Source organism: Bombyx mandarina, chromosome 02 (genome assembly GCF_030267445.1).
Source record: "Bombyx mandarina strain Sakado chromosome 02, ASM3026744v2".
NCBI classification, from domain to species: Eukaryota; Metazoa; Arthropoda; class Insecta; order Lepidoptera; family Bombycidae; genus Bombyx; species Bombyx mandarina.
The window spans coordinates 5,041,027-5,062,121 of record NC_143209.1 but is presented as its reverse complement, the minus strand read 5'-3'; the positions used below and the strand labels follow the sequence as shown (position 1 = coordinate 5,062,121).

Here is a 21,095-nt window from a genome sequence, read left to right as displayed (position 1 = left end):
AATGTGATGGATCGTCCCTTCTTCTGCTTGAGAGTGTATTTACATTGGTTGTTTTAACAATGCCAAGTCCTGCTAGGTGTGACGGCGCAGTATTATGGCCAAATCTCAATCTGTTTAATGTTGTGATGAAATCTCGACTTTCGCTAGTTTTCAATTTGCCATACCATGGTTTAACAGGCCGGTTATCTTGGATACTTCCATAGCACTTTCCCTTGTTTCTATTCAAATTTTTTTTTAAGGGATGCTATGACCTGGTATCTGAGACCTTTAAGTCATTTCTTATTTTAATTCATATTCATATTTTTATGAAAAATGATATTATGGAGTGAAATGAAATGAAGTTGATTAATTTGAGACATTAATCAACTGGGATGAAATTAAATGAAATGAGATGAGATGAAATATAATCTCCGTAAAATGGTGGTCATTTACTAAGATTTTTTCAGTGAACTTTTTGGAGGATCCCGAGAAGTTACGTCCAGCGGCTTTGTTTCATTTTTCCACATTTGTGCACTTTCACAGATATTAAACAGTTAATAAACCACTATTATTACACGTTTAAATCTGAAGAAACACTAAATAGACAAAATAAAACAAATCACACAACTTCACTCCTCGCCCAAAAGTCTCTATTCAATTTAGTTTAATAATTTCTAATTACCCCCTAAATTGTTTTATTGTTCGAAGCGCAGAGCCCTAACGCTGGGGAGGACTGAGGCGACTAAAGAATGTGGGTAGACCAATAAGACAGTGGTTGATGGTGACGGGAATCCACTCAATTAACTTCGACTAGGTCAAGGAGCTACAGAGAAAGATGATGGAGACCTTTAGCTAAGAAAGTAGGAAGCGGCTTGGCTCTGCCGCTGGCATTGCTGAAGTCCATGGGCGAAGGTAACCATTTACCTGTGAAGTCATAGGATGGCCGGGTTGTGACATATATATATTTTATAATAAAACGACGAGCTCTGCGTGTGACTTGTTTTAATGGCGGAAGTAGTCTGACTGTATTGCCATAGATTAGGTACATTCTTTACCTGACATCTCCCCTTTTAAGTTATAGACTAAACTTATTTTTAAGGTAAGTACAATACTTTTCTTATAAATAAGTTTAGTCCCGAGAGGGAGCGTGGGTTCGTACCCCACACCTGACACCATGTGAAGTCATAGGATGGCCGGGTTGTGACATATATATATTTTATAATAAAACGACGAGCTCTGCGTGTGACTTGTTTTAATGGCGGAAGTAGTCTGACTGTATTGCCATAGATTAGGTACATTCTTTACCTGACATTACCATCAGTTGGGCCGTACGCTCGTCTGCCTACAGGAGCAATAAAAAAAGAGTCCGTAATTTACATGAAAGAAACCCAATTATTTAAATACTTAAACCACACTTTAAACTCATGAGCAGTAGTTGTAATGTAAACAAGAAATTGTAATAATTTTTTTTTGTTGCTTAGATTGCTGGACGAGCTCACCGTCCACCTGGTGTTAAATGGTTACTGGAGCCCATAGATATCTACAACGTAGGTAAATGCGCCACCCACCTTGAAATATAAGTTCTAAGGTCTCAGTATAGTTACAACGGCTGCCCCGCCCTTCAAACCGAAACGCATTATTGCTTCACGGTAGAAATAGGTGGTGGTACCTATCCGTGCGGACTGACTAGAGGTCCTACCACCAGTAAATAAAACTATTGCTTACTTATTCAAAAGTAATTTAATTAGATTGTTAGTGGTTAGGGTTCTTGAGTAAGAGGCCTCCCGATAGGTGACGTGTTAAGAATGAATATTTCCTGCGTCAGGCCCCATTGAAGCAAAAAAAAAAATTTCCCTACCTATTCACTGGTGGCCTAAAAGGCTATTCCAACTTCCTACCTTTCGAACGGGTAGGTGAGCTCACGGGCTCAACCTGAGAGAATATGCTAAGACTAGCCCTAGCAAGAGCAGTGCTTCGCTGAATCACCCGCTGAGAAGATCCGGCGAGAAACTCAGTGGGCTGTGTCTGAGGGTTAATTTGCTCGTCGAGCCCTTCGTCGCAAGCGACGGGTTCGACGAGAACGGTGACTGGATTTTCACCATCAAACCGTTACAACTATTGGAACAATGATAATTAAATCAACACGCCACAAGGCGGTATGCTAAATGCCTTATCATTTACTGCCTCTATGGGTGTCTCGTCACGCGAATCGATGGTATCAACTAACAATGTACAACCTGCAGTCCTATCACGATATCTGTGTGCTTAGTGCGAGTTTTTTAACGTTCTCGACAGCGTAAAAGTTAGCTCATATTTGTCTGGAATGGGATCGTTTGCGTGCGTTTGCCGCTAGGGGCGCTGTTCCAACTGCATACAAAATTGAGTTAACTTTTACGCTATCGAGAACGTTAAAAAACTCGCACTAAGAATACTGGCTCGTTTATCTAAAACAACGTAGATTTTCGTGCTATTTTGTTACATAATAATAATTTATTTATTTTTGTATTTTATTCTATAAGCTTATAATTTATTTTGTAGACCTTTGAAAGAGCTGAAACATGTACTAGGTTCAAAGACCTGTATTACTGATCTCCAGGCTCCCTCCTTAGGATGGATTAGATAAAAATATGTCGATAACAGATGTCACGGACTTGTCTTGAGTGATCATTAGGTGTTATCATTTATGTAGGTCAATAAGCGTGTGAGTGTGTGTGTATGTGCGTGCACGCGTGTTGTATTGCGTATGTGTGTGGGTAATTTGAAAACCTATATCAATTTATCGAAACTAGTGGTCCTGCAGTAGTCGAAATTCGACTATAATTAATTGAAAATATAAGTCTCAACATTATTATGGTCCTATTGTTAAAGATTTCGCCAAGACTACACTATAGACAAATAGTCGTAATATTAAAGATAAACAATACTAACCTATTCTCAATTTGACTACAGACTTTAAGCAATAACAAAAGTTTGACAAAAAACAAAGAGTATGTGTGTGTGTCAAATATATGGTAGTGTATGTAATATTTTCTTTATTGACTTAATGTATATTTTATGCATTATTTAAAAAATAATATTAGCTTTCTGAACTCCTTCTCTATATTCTCTATAAGTGTGGAAAATTTCATACTCCTCCGTCCGCGCCTCCTCCTCGCGTCGTTTCCTCACTGCTGAGGGTCGTGACCATTATAATTCGACATGATTTTACTCCTTGTGATGTCCCGCCAGCGCCTCCGATCATTCCGTCCGATCCGTCCGCGCAACTTTCGTAAAAAGGGATACAAAGTTTTTGCTTCACGTATTAGTATATAGATAATTAAATATCGATATGTCAAAATTTAAGGATCGACTATTTCAACAACCCTACGACGATTTTACTAACGACGTAAATAGATATTTAAATTTATGTATGTAGGACCGTCACTATTGATAATATTGAACATAATATGAATACAAAGAGCCTTACCCTACTTCCAAACTAAATTTATAAATATGTTGAAATTTAATTTCTTTACGTCATTTTACTAGCGGTCGTTACCTTGTCTTGAAAAAAAAACCAGATATCTATTCGCATCGTCACCTTTAATTGTAATTTTCAAGACATAATCAAACAGATATAAAAAAAACCATCTAAATAGGTCCAAGTCTAAGGGAACCTAACCGTTAACCTACCCAGTGGGTCGCGTTTCCGATCCGGTGGTAGATTCTGCGAAGCACGGCTCTTCCTAGGGTTCGTGTTAGCAACGTCGTCAGGTTTGAGCCCCGTGAGCTCACCTACTAGTTAAGGTTACGCTGATATTGCCTCTCAAGGCTATCAGCTTAGGTAGGAAAAGAAAAAAAACAGCTATTTACAGATGGCCACACTTCTTACCTTTACCCTTCATAGCGCCAATATCGCCAAAGGAGTATTTATGCCAAATTTAAAGTATTGAGTGAATGGTTTCGTGGATTTCGTTATAGTACATAACTTTTGTATATAAATATTTTTATTTAATTTTGACTTTAAAAAATCCGAAAATGGGGTCAATGGCCTCTATCAAGAGGCTTGCCCCGGCCTCAATTCAACATTGAGTTAGATAATATTATCGAATACATAAATTAAAATTTCACATTCAAATAAAAATAACAATTAATATTTAAATAACAGACTATTTACATACTACGTATTATTATGCCTAATACAATATTTGTCCAAAGAAAAAAGGAATTGAATTTAGTAATATTGATAACAATGTGCTTCTATAAAAGACCGCGAAAATAATTCAGGAGACAATTCGACATCTCTATTCACATTGAATACGCACGAAAAAAACATGAAACTCTCAAAGGTGAGTTTAAACTTAAATTAAATTACTGAGGACCGGCACTCTTTCGACTTAGTGCGGTACCAAGGGAAAATAACTCATTCATCATTTCATCATCATTCTCCTGCCCTGGAGGTTAAATTCGTGTGATGCGCGTAATACGGCAGGTAGGCCGCGACTTGGCTGTGACCCTGGCATTGCTGATGTCCATGAGCGACAGTAATCACTTACCATCAGATGGGCCGTATGCTCGTCTGCCCACGTCATTCTCCTGCCCTTCTCCCAGACACCTGGGGTCGGTGCAACATGCTTTCTCCTTCCATACTCCTCTATCATATACCATTTCTTCGCCCACTCCCCTCTTACACATATCGTCTTTCACGCAATCCATCCATTTCTTCTTAGGTCTACCTCTTCCTCTAATAACTAATAATAGGAGAAATAGCACATTATTTGAGATTATCTCGCCACGAGATGAACTCACCCCTTCCACATTACTGGTGGTAGGACCTCTTGTGAGTCCGCACGGGTAGGTACCACCACCCCTCCTATTTCTGCCGTGAAGCAGTAATGCGTTTCGGTTTGAAGGGCGGGGCAGCCGTTGTAACTATACTGAGACCTTAGAACTTATATCTCAAGGTGGGTAGCACATTTACGTTGTAGATCTCTATGGGCTCCAGTGACCACTTACCACCAGGTGGGCTGTAAGCTCGTCCACCCACCTAAGCAATAAAAAAAAAACATGCGAACCCACTGCCTTTTGTATGGAGATTTAAAGTCGAGGTCTCAGCTACGTATTAATGTTTAAAACCGGCCAATTAACCTTAAAACGTTCGTATGCTCGGGGTAATATCGGTAAGATGATGGTACCTACATACCCTTTTTCAAAGGTTTTTTTTTTTTTTATTGCTTAGATGGGTGGACGAGCTCACAGCTCACCTGATGTTAAGTGGTTAATGGAGCCCATAGACATCTACAACGTAAATGTGCCACCCACCTTGAGATATAAGTTGTAAGGTCTCAGTATAGTTACAACGGCGCTGCCCCACCCTTCAAACCGAAACGCATTACTGCTTCACGGCAGAAATAGGCAGGGCGGTGGTACCTACCCGCGCGGACTCACAACAGGTCCTACCACCAGTAATTATGCAAATTATAATTTTGCGGGTTTCACTTTTATTACACGATGTTATTCCTTCACCGTGGAAGTCAATCGTGAACATTTGTTGAGTACGTATTTCATTAGAAAAATTAGTACCCGCCTGCGGGATTCGAACACCAGTGCATCGCTTCAACACGAATACACCGGACGTCTTATCTTTTTAGGCCACGACGACTTCTGGAAGTCAATCGTGAACATGTGCTTTGTCGAGCACTCGGCGTTAAGCAATGACTCATTTGTCCCGTGATTGCTGATGCATTGCAACAGGTGATCTAAGAAGAGTGGTAAGAGAAGTTTAACGGTAGACAGCGGCGTGGTTCTGCCCCTGGCATTGCAGAAGTCCATGGGCGACGGTAACCACTCTCCGTCAGGTGGGCCGTATGCTCGTCTGCAAGGGCAATAAAACAACACTAGATTCATAGCATTCGCTTCGGTTATCGCTAAGCCGCATAAGGTTTTTTAAATTCATAGCGTTGAATGTGGAGTGAATATTCTTTGATTCGTTTTTGTTCCAGTTCCTAGTTTTCTTGATGGCACTTATGAGTTTCGGCCAGGTCCAAGGCAAGAGGGCGAATAGCGACCGCTCCTCCAATCAACCTCTAGTCAACGTTTTAATAAAATTCTTGGGATGAACATAAATGTTGTTGTTTCAATTTTACTATAATTACCTATCGTTCAAATTTAATTTCACTATTCATATTCTTAAAGCCTTTCAATACATATCAATTTAACCCAGAGATTGATGGAGTAGCAATAGGTAGCTCTGGTGTTTCCGTGGTTGCAAATTTATGGATGAGGTATTTTGAAAATCGCGCAATTTTAACCTTTCTCTATTAACTTGAAATCGTTTTGATAGATACGTCGTATCTCTCTCTCTCTCTCTCTCTTTTGTATAATGGAAAATGGACAGAAAGATGTTGATAGGAGTCCAGAAAGTCTCAACAGTTGTCACAAAAACAAGTGGTTCACTATTGAGACTGAACGAGGAACTACCTCGCCGTTTTTTATTTATTTCCTACCTAAAGTGATAGCCATTTCAGCGTAACCCTAACAAGTAGGTGAGTTCGCGGGGCTAAAACCTGACGACGCTGCTAACACTAATCCTAGCAAGAGCAGTGCTAGTGAAAGGACCTCTTGTGAGTCCGCACGGGTAGGTACCACCACCCTGCCTATTTCTGCCGTGAAGCAGTAATGCGTTTCGGTTTGAAGGCAGCCATTGTACTTATACTGAGACCTTAGAACTTATATCTCAAGGTGGGTGGCGCATTTACGTTGTAGATGTCTATGGGCTCCAGTAAGCACTTAACACCAGGTGGGCTGGGAGCTCGTCCACCCATCTAAGCAATAAAGAAATATTACATTCTTTCAATACAACAATGACAAAGGATATCCTAATTAATGTGTTGTGGTCAACCGCAAATCACCTCTGGGAGAAATGAAAGAGCAACCATTCATTAACACAAAAATTTTATTAATTTTTCTGCCATCTCCTGTTCACGGCTCTGGACTGTTTGGTCTAATCCGTGTACGGCTGCAGCTCCGCCCTGGACGATTTTCACGAAAGCGATCACGAGAATTAGGAACTGTAACGAAATTTTCATTTATTTTCATTATTGAGTTCTATTTCACATGAGTTCTAAGTCTAATTCGGTCTGAAGGGTAGGGCAGCCGTTCATATTTGATCTACATATGAAATAATTAGACAGTATAAACGCAATTTTTAACCAAAACGCTAATAAATATGGCCATTGCCAGCTGACTGACAAAACCGGCGCATGCGCAATGTAGGCGTGAGGTGATAGTTTGCTGGATATAAAATAATTAATAATTGGGAATTTAATTGTTTTTATGATCAATCAATCGCCAATAGTCGTCGAATAAACGATAATTGATCAAAATGAATTAATCTCAGCGATAAAAATAAAGATATCTAGTAAGGAGGGGCAACTTAACGGTGATCATTTGTTTAATTAATTATAAATTAATAAAAGACGAACAAACAATTTTTACATTCGAACATTAGCGAACAAACGACGAACAAATAATTAAAAATAAAAAAAATCCGAAAATCATAAAAAGGGGGGCCAAATTTGCCTGCCCCGCCCCACCTTTCGAAACCGCATTCGTTTTTCTTTTTTTTCCTACCAAAGCTGATAGCCTTGAGAGGCCACTTCAGCGTAATCGTAACAAGTAGATGAACTCGTGGGGCTCAATCCTGACCATTTTTCTAACACTAACCCTAGAAAGAGCAGTGCTTCGCAGAATCTACCACCGCGGCGGTGTCTGTGGGCCGTATTACTGCTTCACGGCAGAAATAGGAAGAGCGATGGTACATACGCATGCGTGTTCACAAGATGTTCTACCACCTGTCAACTGAAGGCTATATGCCTATAATAAATACTCTATTACTTCAAAATAAATAGTTCTCAAAGAAGTCAAGTTCTCAAACACTCTTCAAGTTGATATGAGTATTATGACTTCATTGAGAAATGTCTGGCCTATCTACAGTAAAACCTCTTTAATATTTATTTATTAATTAAAGCTACTTATAAATAGAAAATCTGTGTTAGCTCACCGCCAGTTGGCAGCGTTCCCAGAAGGCTGGCAGCATTTCCACGCTGGATAGCAATGCTAATTGTTTGTGCAAAATACGTACCGGCCTTCTGGTCTCCCGAGGCTTCAAATACTTTTTTTTAAGGTCCTTAAAAAAACTTTTAGCAGATGGACCCCAGAGGCCCAAAGTTTCTATCCCAAATGGAACAAAAATATTTATTTATTTATTTATTATTTATCTTTATTCACGGGGTAAATATGTTCCATAAATATGCCGCGAATACAGAAACCTTGATACGGAAAAGCGCGCTTACAAAAGATATTCGGTTGGATACCTACATAATGGAGTCCTTTTTAGATCGGCGAATAATCTTTTAAATAATCATTAGTCGCGAATATACGACCTGGATAGCATTTTATTAATCCGTGAATAGTGAAAACGCGAATGGAGGGAACGCGATTAAGGGGCTATTACTGTACTGAATTAAGAAACAGAACGGACTCACCACAGCAGATCTCATATCCATTTCTTAATGGCTCGTTACGTAGGAACTACTAAGATCAATCTATTGTAGTCGGCTGTATTGAATCCGCTGTCAAATCATATATTCCAATAATTTACTCCGAGTCACATAATAAATACTATTTTATGTCCAATAACATTAAGAACAAACAATATTTACAGTTGAATGGATGGAACAAATGCGAAAATCAAATTAATTCAATATTAGCATTCCGCGTGTTTCTGATTGAGTGAGTTGAGTGTGTTTCATTTAATTAATGTATTTGATGTGTACATTCTATGAGTCAAAGGAGGGGATCGCTGGCTCGAGGGGAGTTTTTCCAGCATTCATTTCTACACGAAAACGTAATGAATTTTCCTCCTTGCATCGTTAGCCCTATGACATGTCCATCTACGAAGAATGTTTGAGGGTTCTCCGCAAAGATAATATGCATAAATTAGTTATAGATAAGCAATAAAAAAAAAAACAACTCAAGCACTCAACAAACATGTTTACGGGCGTCAGCCACTAGATGGCTTCGCTTCGATTAGTTTCTCATTGCTCCTGTAGATGGCAGTAACATATTACCTATTCTATATTTTATTTTTAATGAAGGATTTTGGAAATTGATAAAGTTTAATTAATTTGACTATAACAAATAGAGACTTGTATGATTTCTTTTCTGTTTTTAGTTATATAATAATTAAGTAAATGCCTTAACTTTAACAACATATAAGTTTAGGGGCATCCGCTACAAGATGTCGATAGTTTCGGTTAAAAAAAATATATTTGTCATAAAGTATCGCAATTTCAGTGGCCTGGTTCTCCGAGGTAGACGCAATACGCTTGTCGCATCCGACAAACGAAACGAAAGCGCGCCATCTAGTGGGTGTGAGCCGCAACTACTCATCAAACGTTGCCAAGTTCGGGTGGCGTGCTTCGGCATGGTCGAGATGTCATCGCTCGAGTCGAATCGAGACAGCCTCGTTGCCTGACTTAGGGAGAAGACGTCTCGGAACTGTCACAGTTTCGTGCTGCGCAAGCTCTTTGCACGATTACCCACCGTGGACCCACAACGTCACTGGTGGTAGGACCTATTGTGAGTCCGCGCGGGTAGGTACCACCGCCCTGCCTATTTCTGCCGTGAAACAGTAATGCGTTTCCGTTTGAAGGGTGGGGCAGCCGTTGTAACTATACTTGAGACCTTAGAACTTATATCTCAAGGTGGGTGGCGCATTTACGTCGTAGATGACTATGGGCTCCAGTAACCATTTAAGACCAGGTGGGTTGTGAGCTCGTTTACCAATCTAGCAATAAAAAAAAACATATTATTATAAAAATATTGGCCCCATTCTGCGACATGCAAATAAATATCTCCGCTTGTGATGACTTCTGTGACTTAACACCAAATGGACTGTGAGCTCGCTCACTGAACACATTCAGCACACCTCATCTCGGATATTCCCGTTCCACTAACGATGATTTTAAGTACCTCAAGCACCGGTCATCGTTTTCGTCGAACCCGTCGCTTGCGACGAAGGGCTCGACGAGTAAATTAACCCACAGACACAGCCCACTGAGTTTCTCGCCGGATCTTCTCAGTGGGTCGCGTTTCCGATCCGGTGGTAGATTCTACGAAGCACGGCTGTTGCTAGGATTCCTGTTAGCAACAACGTTAGGTTTGAGCCCCGTGAGCTCACCTACTAGCCCGGTCACGCTGATATGGTCTCTTTAGACATCAGCTTAGATAGAAAAAAAAAAGAACACATTCAAAGCATTACACATTTCTTTGAAAAGCGATCTAATTTCGTGATCTAACCTATACTTAGATCGACGCTTTTGAAATTTGGTGTTGGAGGTGGATGTTGCGAATTTCATGGACAGCACGCCGGACCAACCTATCCATTCTGAAGGAGCTCGGTATTATCACAAGGCTGTCCGCTATCTGCTTCCAATGTATTCCCACGTACTTCGGTCCCATCGCTCGTAGAGAACCCGATAACTAAGAGAAGTTGATGTTAGTTTTTTTTTTATTGCTTAGAAAGGTGGACGAGCTCACAGCCCATCTGGTGTTAAGTGGTTACTGGAGCCAATAGACATCTACAACGTAAATGCGCCACACACCTTGAGATATAAGTTCTAAGGTCTCAGTATAGTTACAGCGGCTGCCCCTTCAAGCCGAAACGCATTACTGCTTCACGGCAGAAATAGGCAGGGTGGTGGTACTTACCCGTGCGGACTCACAAGAGGTCCTACCACCAGTAATTACGCAAATTACAATTTTGCGGGTTTGATTTTTATAACACGATGTTATTCCTTCACCGTGGAAGTCAATCGTGAACATTTGTTAGGTACGTATTTCATTAGAAAAATTGGTACCCGCCTGCGGGATTCGAACACCGTTGTATCGCTAGATACGAATGCACCGTACGTCTTATCCTTTAGGCCACGACGACTACAATTGTCAGGTTGACGGGAGAAGATCACACGGACGCTCATCTACCCGCTGGTCAGATCTGGTAAAGATGCTCACAGGTAATAACCGAGGCTATAAGAACCGCCAAGGACAAGAAGTCATGGGGAAGCATAGATCATCGAGTGATCAGCACTTCAAGCTAAACACGACCTTCAAAAGAGACCGATTCAGAATTAGAAGCTATACTTAAATAAAAATACGGAACACGGTACATTGAGAATTCTGTTCAACTTAGGTTCTTGCACTTACTTACTTACTGCGTAGTGTAAACAATTGTACGGGTCAATAACATCGCGAGGCCAAAGGCATTTTTTATTCATATTAAATAAATTAAATTCAGCCAATAAAAGATAACGCAATATTAGTTTAAATATATTAAAGTCAATTTACATATTCTGTATAAAATCAACTTTGTTATTTAAATTCAAATAATATACTAATATTAGGAACCAGATATATATATAAGTCTAAGAACACAATATGTTGGGCACTTTATGTACACTTTAGTACACAAAATTGTATAAAATAGTTCTCACGTATCGATCGATCTATCAGGAAAACGAAATGAAACTTGCAGTGGTAAGTTTTGCTTATTTTTTTTTATTATATTTTATTGCTTAGTTCGGTGGACGAGCTCACAGCCCACCTGGTGTTAGGTGGTTACTGGAGCCCATAGAGATCTACTACGTAAATGCGCCACCCACCTTGAGATATAAGTTCTAAGGTCTCAAGTATAGTTACAACGGCTGCCCTACCCTTCAAACCGAAACGCATTACTGCTTCACGGCAGAAATAGGCAGGGTGGTGGTACCTACCCGCGCGGACTCACAAGAGGTCCTACCACCAGTTATAACGCAAATTATAATTTTGCGGGTTTCATTTTTATTCTTCTTCTTCTTCCAGTGCCTCTTTAATCCTGAAGGCTGGCCGTTAGCTTCTTATATTCACTTTTTTGGTTGTAAAATTTTTTTGTAAGACCAAAAAATTTAAGTATTTTCCACCACGCTGTCTTTGTTGGCCAATTTTAGCCAAAGTAGCCCGTTAAGCAGTACTTTTATTTGTTGATTATGAAAGTTGAGAGTCCAGCGCATATTTTAAAGTTACTTAGAAACTATTTAATCACCTGTTTAGATTTTTAATTTAAAGTTGAAAATGTAAGGTAATGTAAGTCTTATTCACCGACCGTAAATTTTTCTCTTTACACCAAAATTTTTACAACTTCCAAAAAAGTTACGAAGCTGATTATTTTATGCATAAAAGAACAGGTTGTAGAAAATTAGTTGCAAAAAAAAAGTATCGAAAAGTCTTCTAATTTAAATTTTTTTTTTTTAATTTGGCCAGGTCGAAAATTCTCGATAAATTAGAAAAAAAAACATAACTTGAAAACTATCAAAAATCGCGGAACATACATGCAGATGCCCCACGACACGAGAGACCTAATTTTTTTTTTTGGACGTTAATGTTCCGGCCACCCTGTATATAGAAGAAGAAGATAGATATCTGAGTCCCGCGATGTTACCCGCGGTTATAGTCGTACCGTGGGTGACGCCGCGAGGGGAATCTAGTCTAAAGACAGTAGCCTAAGTTACTACTTATATCATCAGCTACCTATTGGTGAAAGTCTCGTCAAAATCGATCCAGCCGTTCCAGAGATTATCCGGAACAAACAGACAGACAGACAGACAAAAATTGTAAAAAATGTTATTTTCGTGTATGTACTGCATATATGAGGCCTATAAAATCAAAAGCAGCTAAACGCCATAATGTCGTAAAATGGATTAACAATGGCGCTATCTTGTTAAGTTAGTTGGACACGCTTTAGTGTTTTCATGTTATAACAAATGCAGCTAAATTTCTAACAAAATCAGTTCAAAAATTTTATTTTTACTCAGAACTAAGTACTAATAAACGAAGTTTTATCATTTAAATTTTAGATTATTAGTAATATTCTCATGATTTATAAATCTGCTTTAAAATAAAGAATATCGTAGCTATCCGAACAAAGTTATTTCAGCTTCTCAAACCGGGAGTGTTGCCAACACTGGTCCTAGCAAGAGCAGTACTTCAATGGATTGGGAGGATCCTAACGTGCTTAGGGCCGATTTTTGTAGTTTACCTGAATATTTGACAGACTTGGATTTAGCTGCCTTTGATTTTATAGGCCTCATATATTAATATGCATGTTTTTTTTTTTTATGGCTTGGATGATGTAGTAAAAAGCGGTTATTTCAATATTATAAACAGACACTCCAATTTTATTTATATGAATATATTTTTGTTACAGATCCTAATTCTCCTGATCGCTCTCGTCATCTTCGTCGAGGCTCAAGGCGAAAGTTCGCGCAGCACAACCCAGAACATAGCTGATGTTAAAATAAAATTTAATGGATGATTCGAAATTGGTTTCATTTTTTATAGAGCGTTCTCCTGATGTACGAAATACGACCGTAATAACCAATACTCTAAGGCTCATTATACGTTTTGTCTTCTATTTAGTTAATTACGCGTTGAAAGAATAAAAAGCTGTAAAAAGAGTTGTAAAGAGATAACGTATGATAAAAAATAATAAAGTGCGTGCGTACAAAGTACACATGTCAGAAGTGAAACTTTTTTGGCGAACTAATTTATAACACTTGCTTATATTTATACAAATCTAAAACTTTAGTTTTCCGAGACTTAGAGGAAGGGAAAAAGGCAGATATGTTCCCGCCAAAAGTCTGTCAAATGTCAATCTCAAGCCTCAGTGTTGACAGTCACATTATGTTTAGATTTCTAAATTGTAAATGACTAATATTTTGCCAATTGAATTGACTAATTCAATTTCATGCTATTTGATTAATGTTCCAAATTCTTTTCATTTCATTTCAATTCCTATTAACATTTTGCACAAAAAAATTATAAAATATTAGGCTGTATGGTATGATACATTTGCCTTTCCAGTTGGAAAAATACAACAACTACTACTACTGACATTTGACAAGTACTTAATTTCAATAGTAGTTTGACGTCACTTCCGTTGCGTACCTGCGTAACGTTCTGTAAAAATTTTACCCTCATGCACTTAAAGAAGTTTCACTTCAAAAATCAGTTGACGAAGGGAGGAGAAAATTAAACTATAGTCTTTGCTCGTATATCGACATGCACAACATTTTAACTCAGTTATAGCTAAATATGATAATTTACAATATCATTCCTCGCATGTGTCGATATATTAGTAAAGTATGAAAATACCGTTCTATTGTAACTAGTGGTCCCGCAGTAGTCGAAATTCGACTATAATTAATTGGAATTGTAAGTTTGTACACCATTATGATTGTATTTTATATACGGGTGATTTTTGAATACGAGCTCCGACGCTGAGGTAACGCTGCAGAAACAGCTCGCAATATCAATGTTGCGTTTGGAGATAGGACTGCTAATGAACGCACCGTGCGATTTTGGTTTAAATCTTATTAAAATAGAAGTAGGCAAACTCGGCCCGACTTGCCGGTCTACCTTTGATTTGACTCTGATTCAATCGCTGCCAGACTTCACAGAATTATCCGCTGATTTGATGGTTTCCTGAAAATCTCATCGAAATTGGTCAAGCCGTTTCGGCGTAAATATGGAACGTACATACACATTAACAGTAGGACGTCTTGTGAGTCCGCGCGGATAGGTACCACCGACCTGCCTATTTCTGCCGTGAAGCAGTAATGCGTTTCGGTTCGAAGGGTGGGGCAGCCGTTGTAAGTATACTGAGACCTTAGAACTTATATCTCAAGGTGGGTGGCGCATTTACGTTATAGATGTCTATGGGCTCCAGTAACCACTTAATACCAGGTGGGCTGTGAACTCGTCCACCCATTTAAGCAATAAAAAAAAAACAGATTTCGACTTTTATATTCACATAGATAATATTTAGGATAGTTAGACGATTGGATCGCTGTTAAAGTAATGAACGCCTTGTTAATAAGTAAGCAATCCTGTAGCGCCATACGCTGTCCACCCCCTCTGGTCGCCCAGGGGGGAGATCACCGCGCATAGGGACCGGGCGAGAGTTCTTCTCCAGCCCCCGGCTCGGCGCAATGGATCGGTGCGGTGAGGTTTGAGCTCTCCCTCTCCCATTCCGCCGCAGAAGTTAAGCATCGCCTTCCAGGATTCGCCAAGTATTGTAGCCACGACGGTCCTATTTGCGAAAAGAGAACACGGCGCTGCCTCAATCACCCAGGGCAAAGGGTGTGCACGACTATATCGTCGTCGCGACCCCAGTTTAACGGCCGTCTAGTGGTAAGTGATATGGTCACTGCACAAGCGGGTCGCGGGTTCGAATCCCGCCAAGGGAAGATATTTGGATGATAAATATAAAATGTCTTTACAGGGTTATGGATGCATCTTACATTTATTTCCGTTATCTCGTACCTGTAACACAAGTTCTTTACGAACTTATCACGGGACCAGTTAACGTGGCGTGATTGTAAGTATATATTTATTTATTTAGTTTTTTTTTTCCTACCTAAGCTGGTAGCCTAGAGAGGCTATTCCAGCGTAACCGTAACTAGTAGGTGAGCTCACGGGGCTCAAACCTGACGACGATGCTAACACGAACCCTAGCAAGAGCCGTGCTTCGCAGAATCTACCACTGGATCGGAAACGCGACCCACTGAGAAGATCCGGCGAGAAACTCAGTGGGCTGTGTCTAAGAGTTTTTATTTAGTGGTGGGACTCCGCCGTCCTAAAACGCATACCCTGGAGGATGAATGTGCCTCCGTGCTACCTCGCAATTGCCTCCATCACCTTTAAATTACATTATCAACACACGCAAGTAAAGTTAAACGAGCAATTAAAAACAAAATCTGCACCGATTTGTCACACAATTAAGGGACCGACTAATTATCGTACCGAATCCATTACGTTAATTAAGATTGTTTTTCTTTCCACTATAAATACCCGGCGAATCGAGAGGAAATCAGACTCACTGTGCTTTTCTGCACTCATCAACAATGTTTCCCGTTTGGAGATTGGGTAAGACATTTTAATCCTGATTTATAACAATATAAAATAATCAGACCGTGGAGGGGAGCTCATTCCATAGCCGGATGGTGCGTGGCAAAAAAGATCTCTGGAAGCGCACTGTGGATGATCGCAGTGGCTCCAGGTAGTATGGATGAACTCTACTCCGGTGGCGGGCGGTGCGGTGGTAAAAACGAGATGCCGGTATCATCTCGAATAATTCCTCCTCCTCGGTGCTTCCCGAGCGCTATGACATGTCCTTCTTCAAACGAGGCTTATGGAGAGTATTAAGCGGTAGGCAGCGGCTTGGCTCTGTCCCTGGCATTGCTGAAGTCCATGAGCGATGGTAACCGCTCACCATCAGGTGGGCTGTATGCTCGTCTGCCTACAAGGGCAATAAAAAAAAAAAAACCACGCACACTGCTTAAGCTGTATGTCCATGTTGTGGATGCTGGTAACGAGAAAAGAAGAAATATATATATTCAGACTCCACGATACTAATTCTTAGACCAAGGATTAATTTTAGACCACTCGAGGAGGCTTTAGCAAACAACCAGCATGGACTGGCAGAAGCAAAATACAAAAACCATTTATTAAACGGAGTTTTCTGTAATTATGTTTTATTTTTTTGTATGTGTATTGGGTGCTAATAGCATAACTCATTTCACACCAGGTCTCTTGGTTCTGGCCTGCCATCTTGCTTCCACGCAGAATCTTGGTAAGGGCAATGGATTCGGATCAACATGCCAACAGGCGGATCCCATGCCGCATCCGTACGACACCCGCAGATATTTTAAATGTAACAACTCCGTGATGCGCGAAATGGCTTGTCAGAACGGGTACAAGTTTAACCCGAACACTTTGGTTAGTATAATATCTCTCATTTATAATCTATATATTAATACGTGAAGCAAAAACTTTGTATCCCTTTTTACGAAAATTAAGCGGACGGAGGAGTATGAAATTTTCCACACTTATAGAGAATATAGAGAAGAAGTGCACAATGCTAATATTTTTTAAAAATTATGCATTAATTCAATCAATAAAGAAAACATTACACACACTACCATGTGTTTGACGCACACACGCATGCACACTATTTATTGTCAAAGTTTTGTTCTTGACGTCTGTTGCCACATTGAGAATAGATTAAATATTGTTTGTCTTTATTAATAATTTTCTATAGTCTTGGCGAAATTTGTGATTATAGAAGTATAATAGTCTTTGAAAATAGAATCTTAATAGTGTACAAACTTATAATTTCAATTAATTATAGTCGAATTTCGATTACCGGGCAACCACTGGTATCTCTAATAATATCTCTAATAATATCTCTAATAATATCTGTAACTATACTTGAGACCTTAGAACTTATATCTCAAGGTGTGTGGCGCATTTACATTGTAGATTTCTATGGGTTCCAGTAACCAATTAACACCAGGTGGGCTGTGAGATCGTCCATTCATCTCAGCAATAAAAAATAATACTTAATAATAATATCTTCTTAAAGATTTGTTTTGTCATGAACTCCTGTATTAAAACGTCTTCAGAAAATATTGATACCCTAATCCTAATCTTTAGTAACTAAACGGTAATAATCTTCCAGAGATGCGAATCAACGAAATATCGAATCATCAAAAACCATTTCCTCGACATTCAGTCAAACAAATGGTGTTTCGGCGGCGTGCTCAACAGAGCCATCACCATCTCGAAGACTATAGGGGCTACCATCATAAAATGGATAAAAAGTCACTCAATAGTGCGCACTACCTTGCGTATTGTCATGTCGATCATAGAGAAAGCTGTGAAGAGTCTCTGTTCGTACTTCATGTACATCTGTTCATCAAAAACGGATAAATCCTGGGGTGGTTGGTTCGTTGACTGCCAGGATTGTCACAACAGGCCCAAAAATGGCATGTTCGAAAACGATATGAACAACGCACTTGCCCAAGGAATGAGCATGGGCATTAAAATGACCGGCAGCTCGTCCACGAGACTTACTTCATCGGTGAATTCAATTGAGAATGGTAAACTAGAAGCTGTACCATTGAAATTGGACTTATCTCGGAGACAGGGGTCCACTCCAACAGAACACCATGATTCATCGGCGAGACAAGAGGTACCTTCCACGGACAACAAAAATGTGGTGCCTCCTAGGCAAGAAGAAGAACATCCATCAAATAATATCAAAGATCCCGCATCTGCGGCAAAAGGAAAGTCCGAACAGGAAGATTACGCGAATGAGGGCGAAGATAACGATGGTGCCTTAACCAGATACGGTGGAAAGGACCCGTCGTGCGAACCCCCAATTCCTATTTGTCCTATTGGAACGACCAGGGAGTATAACATGCCAGACCCAGCCGACTGCAGATACTACTACGTGTGCACCCCTAACGGAATGTTCAAGCGCATGTGCCCTCTTGGTTACAACTTGAGTCCAGTTCACCTGGTAAGTTCTGATTGCTTCATCTCCGTCCCCTTCGTGCCCGCCCCCTTCGTCCCCGTCCCCTTCATCCCCGTATCCATTTAACAAGTCGTTTCCAGTTTTGTTAAAAGACGCTGCGTTGGGATCCGTTATGCGTTTGGGATGTGTTAAGTTCCTGCTCGCTGAAGTTGAATTGGAATTTTCTTAATATTGTCCAACGTAAATTAGAGATACTAGTGGTACCACCACCCTGCCTATTTCTGCCGTAAAGCAGTAAGGCGTTTCGATTTGAAGGGCGGGGCAGCCGTTGTAGCTATACTGAGACCTTAGAACTCATATCTCAAGGTGGGTGGCGGCGTTTACGTTGTAGAGGTCTATGGGCTCCGGTAACCACTTAACACCAGGTGGGCTGTGAGTCAAAGGCTTAATCAAAATATAAAATATTATAAAATATTTTGAAAAACTTTAAAAAAAAATTCACTAAGCACGTGAAAAAAGTTTTTTTTTTTGTAATTAGTTTTGTTCTGAAATTATTAATCAATCATATAATATTCACTATGTCTTCTCATTTTGCTAGAAATAATATAATGGCAACAAAAAAAACGCGGGATCCGTAGAAGTAGTTTTATTGTTTAGGACACGCAGGAACCGAAGATACTGTATGTTTAGTTAAATAATTCCGTTCTTGTCACCGGTCACCGTCCTCGTCGAACCCGTCGCTTGCGACGAAGGGCTCGACGAGCGAATTAACCCACAGACAAAGCCCACTGAGTTTCTCGCCGGATCTTCTCAGTGGGCCCGTTTCCGATCCGGCGGTAGATTCTGCGAAGCACTGCTCTTGCTAGCAACACTCCGCTTTGAGCCCCGAGAGCTCACCTACACGTTTGAAATAGCCTCTCAAGGGATAGCATTGGTAGGAAAAAGAAATCTTGTTAATTGTTTGTTTAATATTTTCAGGTGTGCATGCCGGTTGCCGACGCGGGATGTGCCCAATGGATACCGCCTCCGCACTGCATTTACAAAGGTATGTACGCGCGAACATTCCCAATAACCCGCGGTCTAACGCGACATCAGATGTCATCGTGTCAAAAGATGCGATGTCAGGGTTCAAATTGGTACTTCGACAATGAAGAAGGGTGCTCATATTGTACATACACTAAGCCCTCACGAGTAGGATCCACCATCCATCTTATATTTTTAAAAGGGGCCCTCTCATTGCGACCTATCACTAATTGGCGGTACCAACCTTGTAGAATCTACTAACTACAATCCCATTCTCACGGATTGCTTGGAACCTCTGGGTCTGCAGACGGACTTCAGTTCTCTCTGTATTTTGTACCGTATGTTCCACGGGGAGTGCTCTGAGGAATTATTTGAGATGATGCCATCATCTCCTTTTTACCATCACACCGCCCGCCACCGGAATAGAGTTCATTTATACTACCTGGAGCCTCTGCGTACATCCACAGTGCGTTTCCAGAGATCTTTTTTGCCATGTACCTACCATCCGGCTTTGAAATGAGCTCTCCTCCACGGTGTTTCCCAAGCGCTGAGACAAGTCGTTCTTCAAACGAGGCTTGTGGAGAGTACTTAACGGTGGGCAGCGGCTTGACTCTGCCTCTGGCATTGCTGAAGTCCATGGACGACGGTAACCACTCACCATATGCTGTTCTGCATAGGGCAATAAAAATAGAAAAAAAATACTTAAACTGTTTTAGTTTGCAACTCGATAGGGAAATATCGTGATGATAATTGACCTCCGTGAGCTCAGCCAGTCCTCCTCGTCCTCGCCTTGCTTTCCTCAACGCTGAAGGTCGTGACTGCCACGCTCATTTTTCCCTCAATCTGCTACAATCCTTGGCTTCGTGATAGACGTTGTGGAACATGATGTTCAGAGATGATCGAATTTGATGGATGGGTACCAGGAGCGTGGGGCGCCCTCCAACCAGGTGGACCGACGGCTTAGTGTGCACGGCGGGAAGTCGTTGGATGCGGAAGGCGGAAGACTGCATCCTGTGGAACGCATTGGGGAAGGCCTATGTCCAGCTGTGGGCAAATAAAGGCTGATGATGATGATGACGATTATGAGTCTCCTTTGAGTCATTTACCCTCTCTCTTGGCTGTCACCATCAATTGTTCGAGATTGTGACCGTCTTTTCGGGCAATGTGTTCAAAGAACTCCAGGACCCTACAAAGGCATATGGTTAGCCCGCCCACAAGTAATGTTACAGCCAGAATAGTCCCACTTGGCTAATGGCTGATAGGCAGATAAAAAAAAATCTGGCCAATCATAAAAACGTAAGATTCGTTTTGTAAATGATAATGATTAACTCTCATTTCTGTTTGCAGCAAGTCACTGACCGCAGAAGCATGGCTGAACGAGAAACGGACTTACCGAATTTATTGAAATGTATCATTAAAAGGCAATAAATTATAAAACCAATGCGCTGTTTATGTAAAGCACCGGCGAAACCCAGTCCTACTCCATCCTGAATACCACAGATGCTGATAAATCACATGTATCTCCAAAAAAATTTTTTTCATACAAATCACATTTTGGCAATTACAAATACAACCTTAAATAAATCAGTCATAAGCGCAGTTGTTGCTGTTTTATGGCGTTAACCTCACGTGCTTCTCATCTGATGAAACTCCCTCTGTTTTCACTAATTGGAAGGATAATGATGGTAGATTTTTACTG

The 21,095-nt window shown here is 40.4% G+C and overlaps 1 protein-coding gene and 1 long non-coding RNA gene across 3 annotated transcripts; one reads left to right on the top strand and one right to left on the bottom strand.

Annotated features, from left to right (window-relative positions):
• Positions 1-6,895: 6,895 nt before the first annotated feature.
• LOC114251995 (uncharacterized) lies at positions 6,896-8,729 on the bottom strand. 2 transcript variants are annotated; one of them, XR_003625130.2, is made up of 3 exons: positions 8,682-8,729; positions 8,505-8,591; positions 6,896-7,028 (listed from the first exon to the last, which is right to left on the bottom strand). It is a non-coding gene; the product is annotated as an uncharacterized LOC114251995 (long non-coding RNA). The 2 variants fall into 2 exon arrangements; XR_003625129.2 differs by lacking the exon at positions 8,682-8,729 and having other exon boundaries at positions 8,505-8,675.
• Positions 8,730-17,581: 8,852 nt separating this feature from the next.
• On the top strand, positions 17,582-20,801 carry LOC114251991 (uncharacterized). The gene is made up of 3 exons (XM_089732617.1): positions 17,582-18,418; positions 19,352-19,530; positions 20,744-20,801. The coding sequence occupies exons 1-3, from the start codon at positions 17,753-17,755 to the stop codon at positions 20,799-20,801; spliced, it is 903 nt and encodes a 300-aa protein (XP_089588743.1). The 5' UTR covers positions 17,582-17,752.
• The last annotated feature ends 294 nt before the right edge of the window (positions 20,802-21,095 follow it).

Bases quoted from the DNA above. Each gene is read 5' to 3' on its own strand.
- LOC114251991 (XM_089732617.1), top strand. From the start codon at position 17,753: ATGTCGATCATAGAGAAAGCTGTGAAGAGTCTCTGTTCGTACTTCATG. The intron at 18,419-19,351 runs GTAAGTTCTGAT...TAATATTTTCAG, and splicing joins ACTTGAGTCCAGTTCACCTG to GTGTGCATGCCGGTTGCCGA. The intron at 19,531-20,743 runs GTGCTCATATTG...TTCTGTTTGCAG, and splicing joins TACTTCGACAATGAAGAAGG to CAAGTCACTGACCGCAGAAG.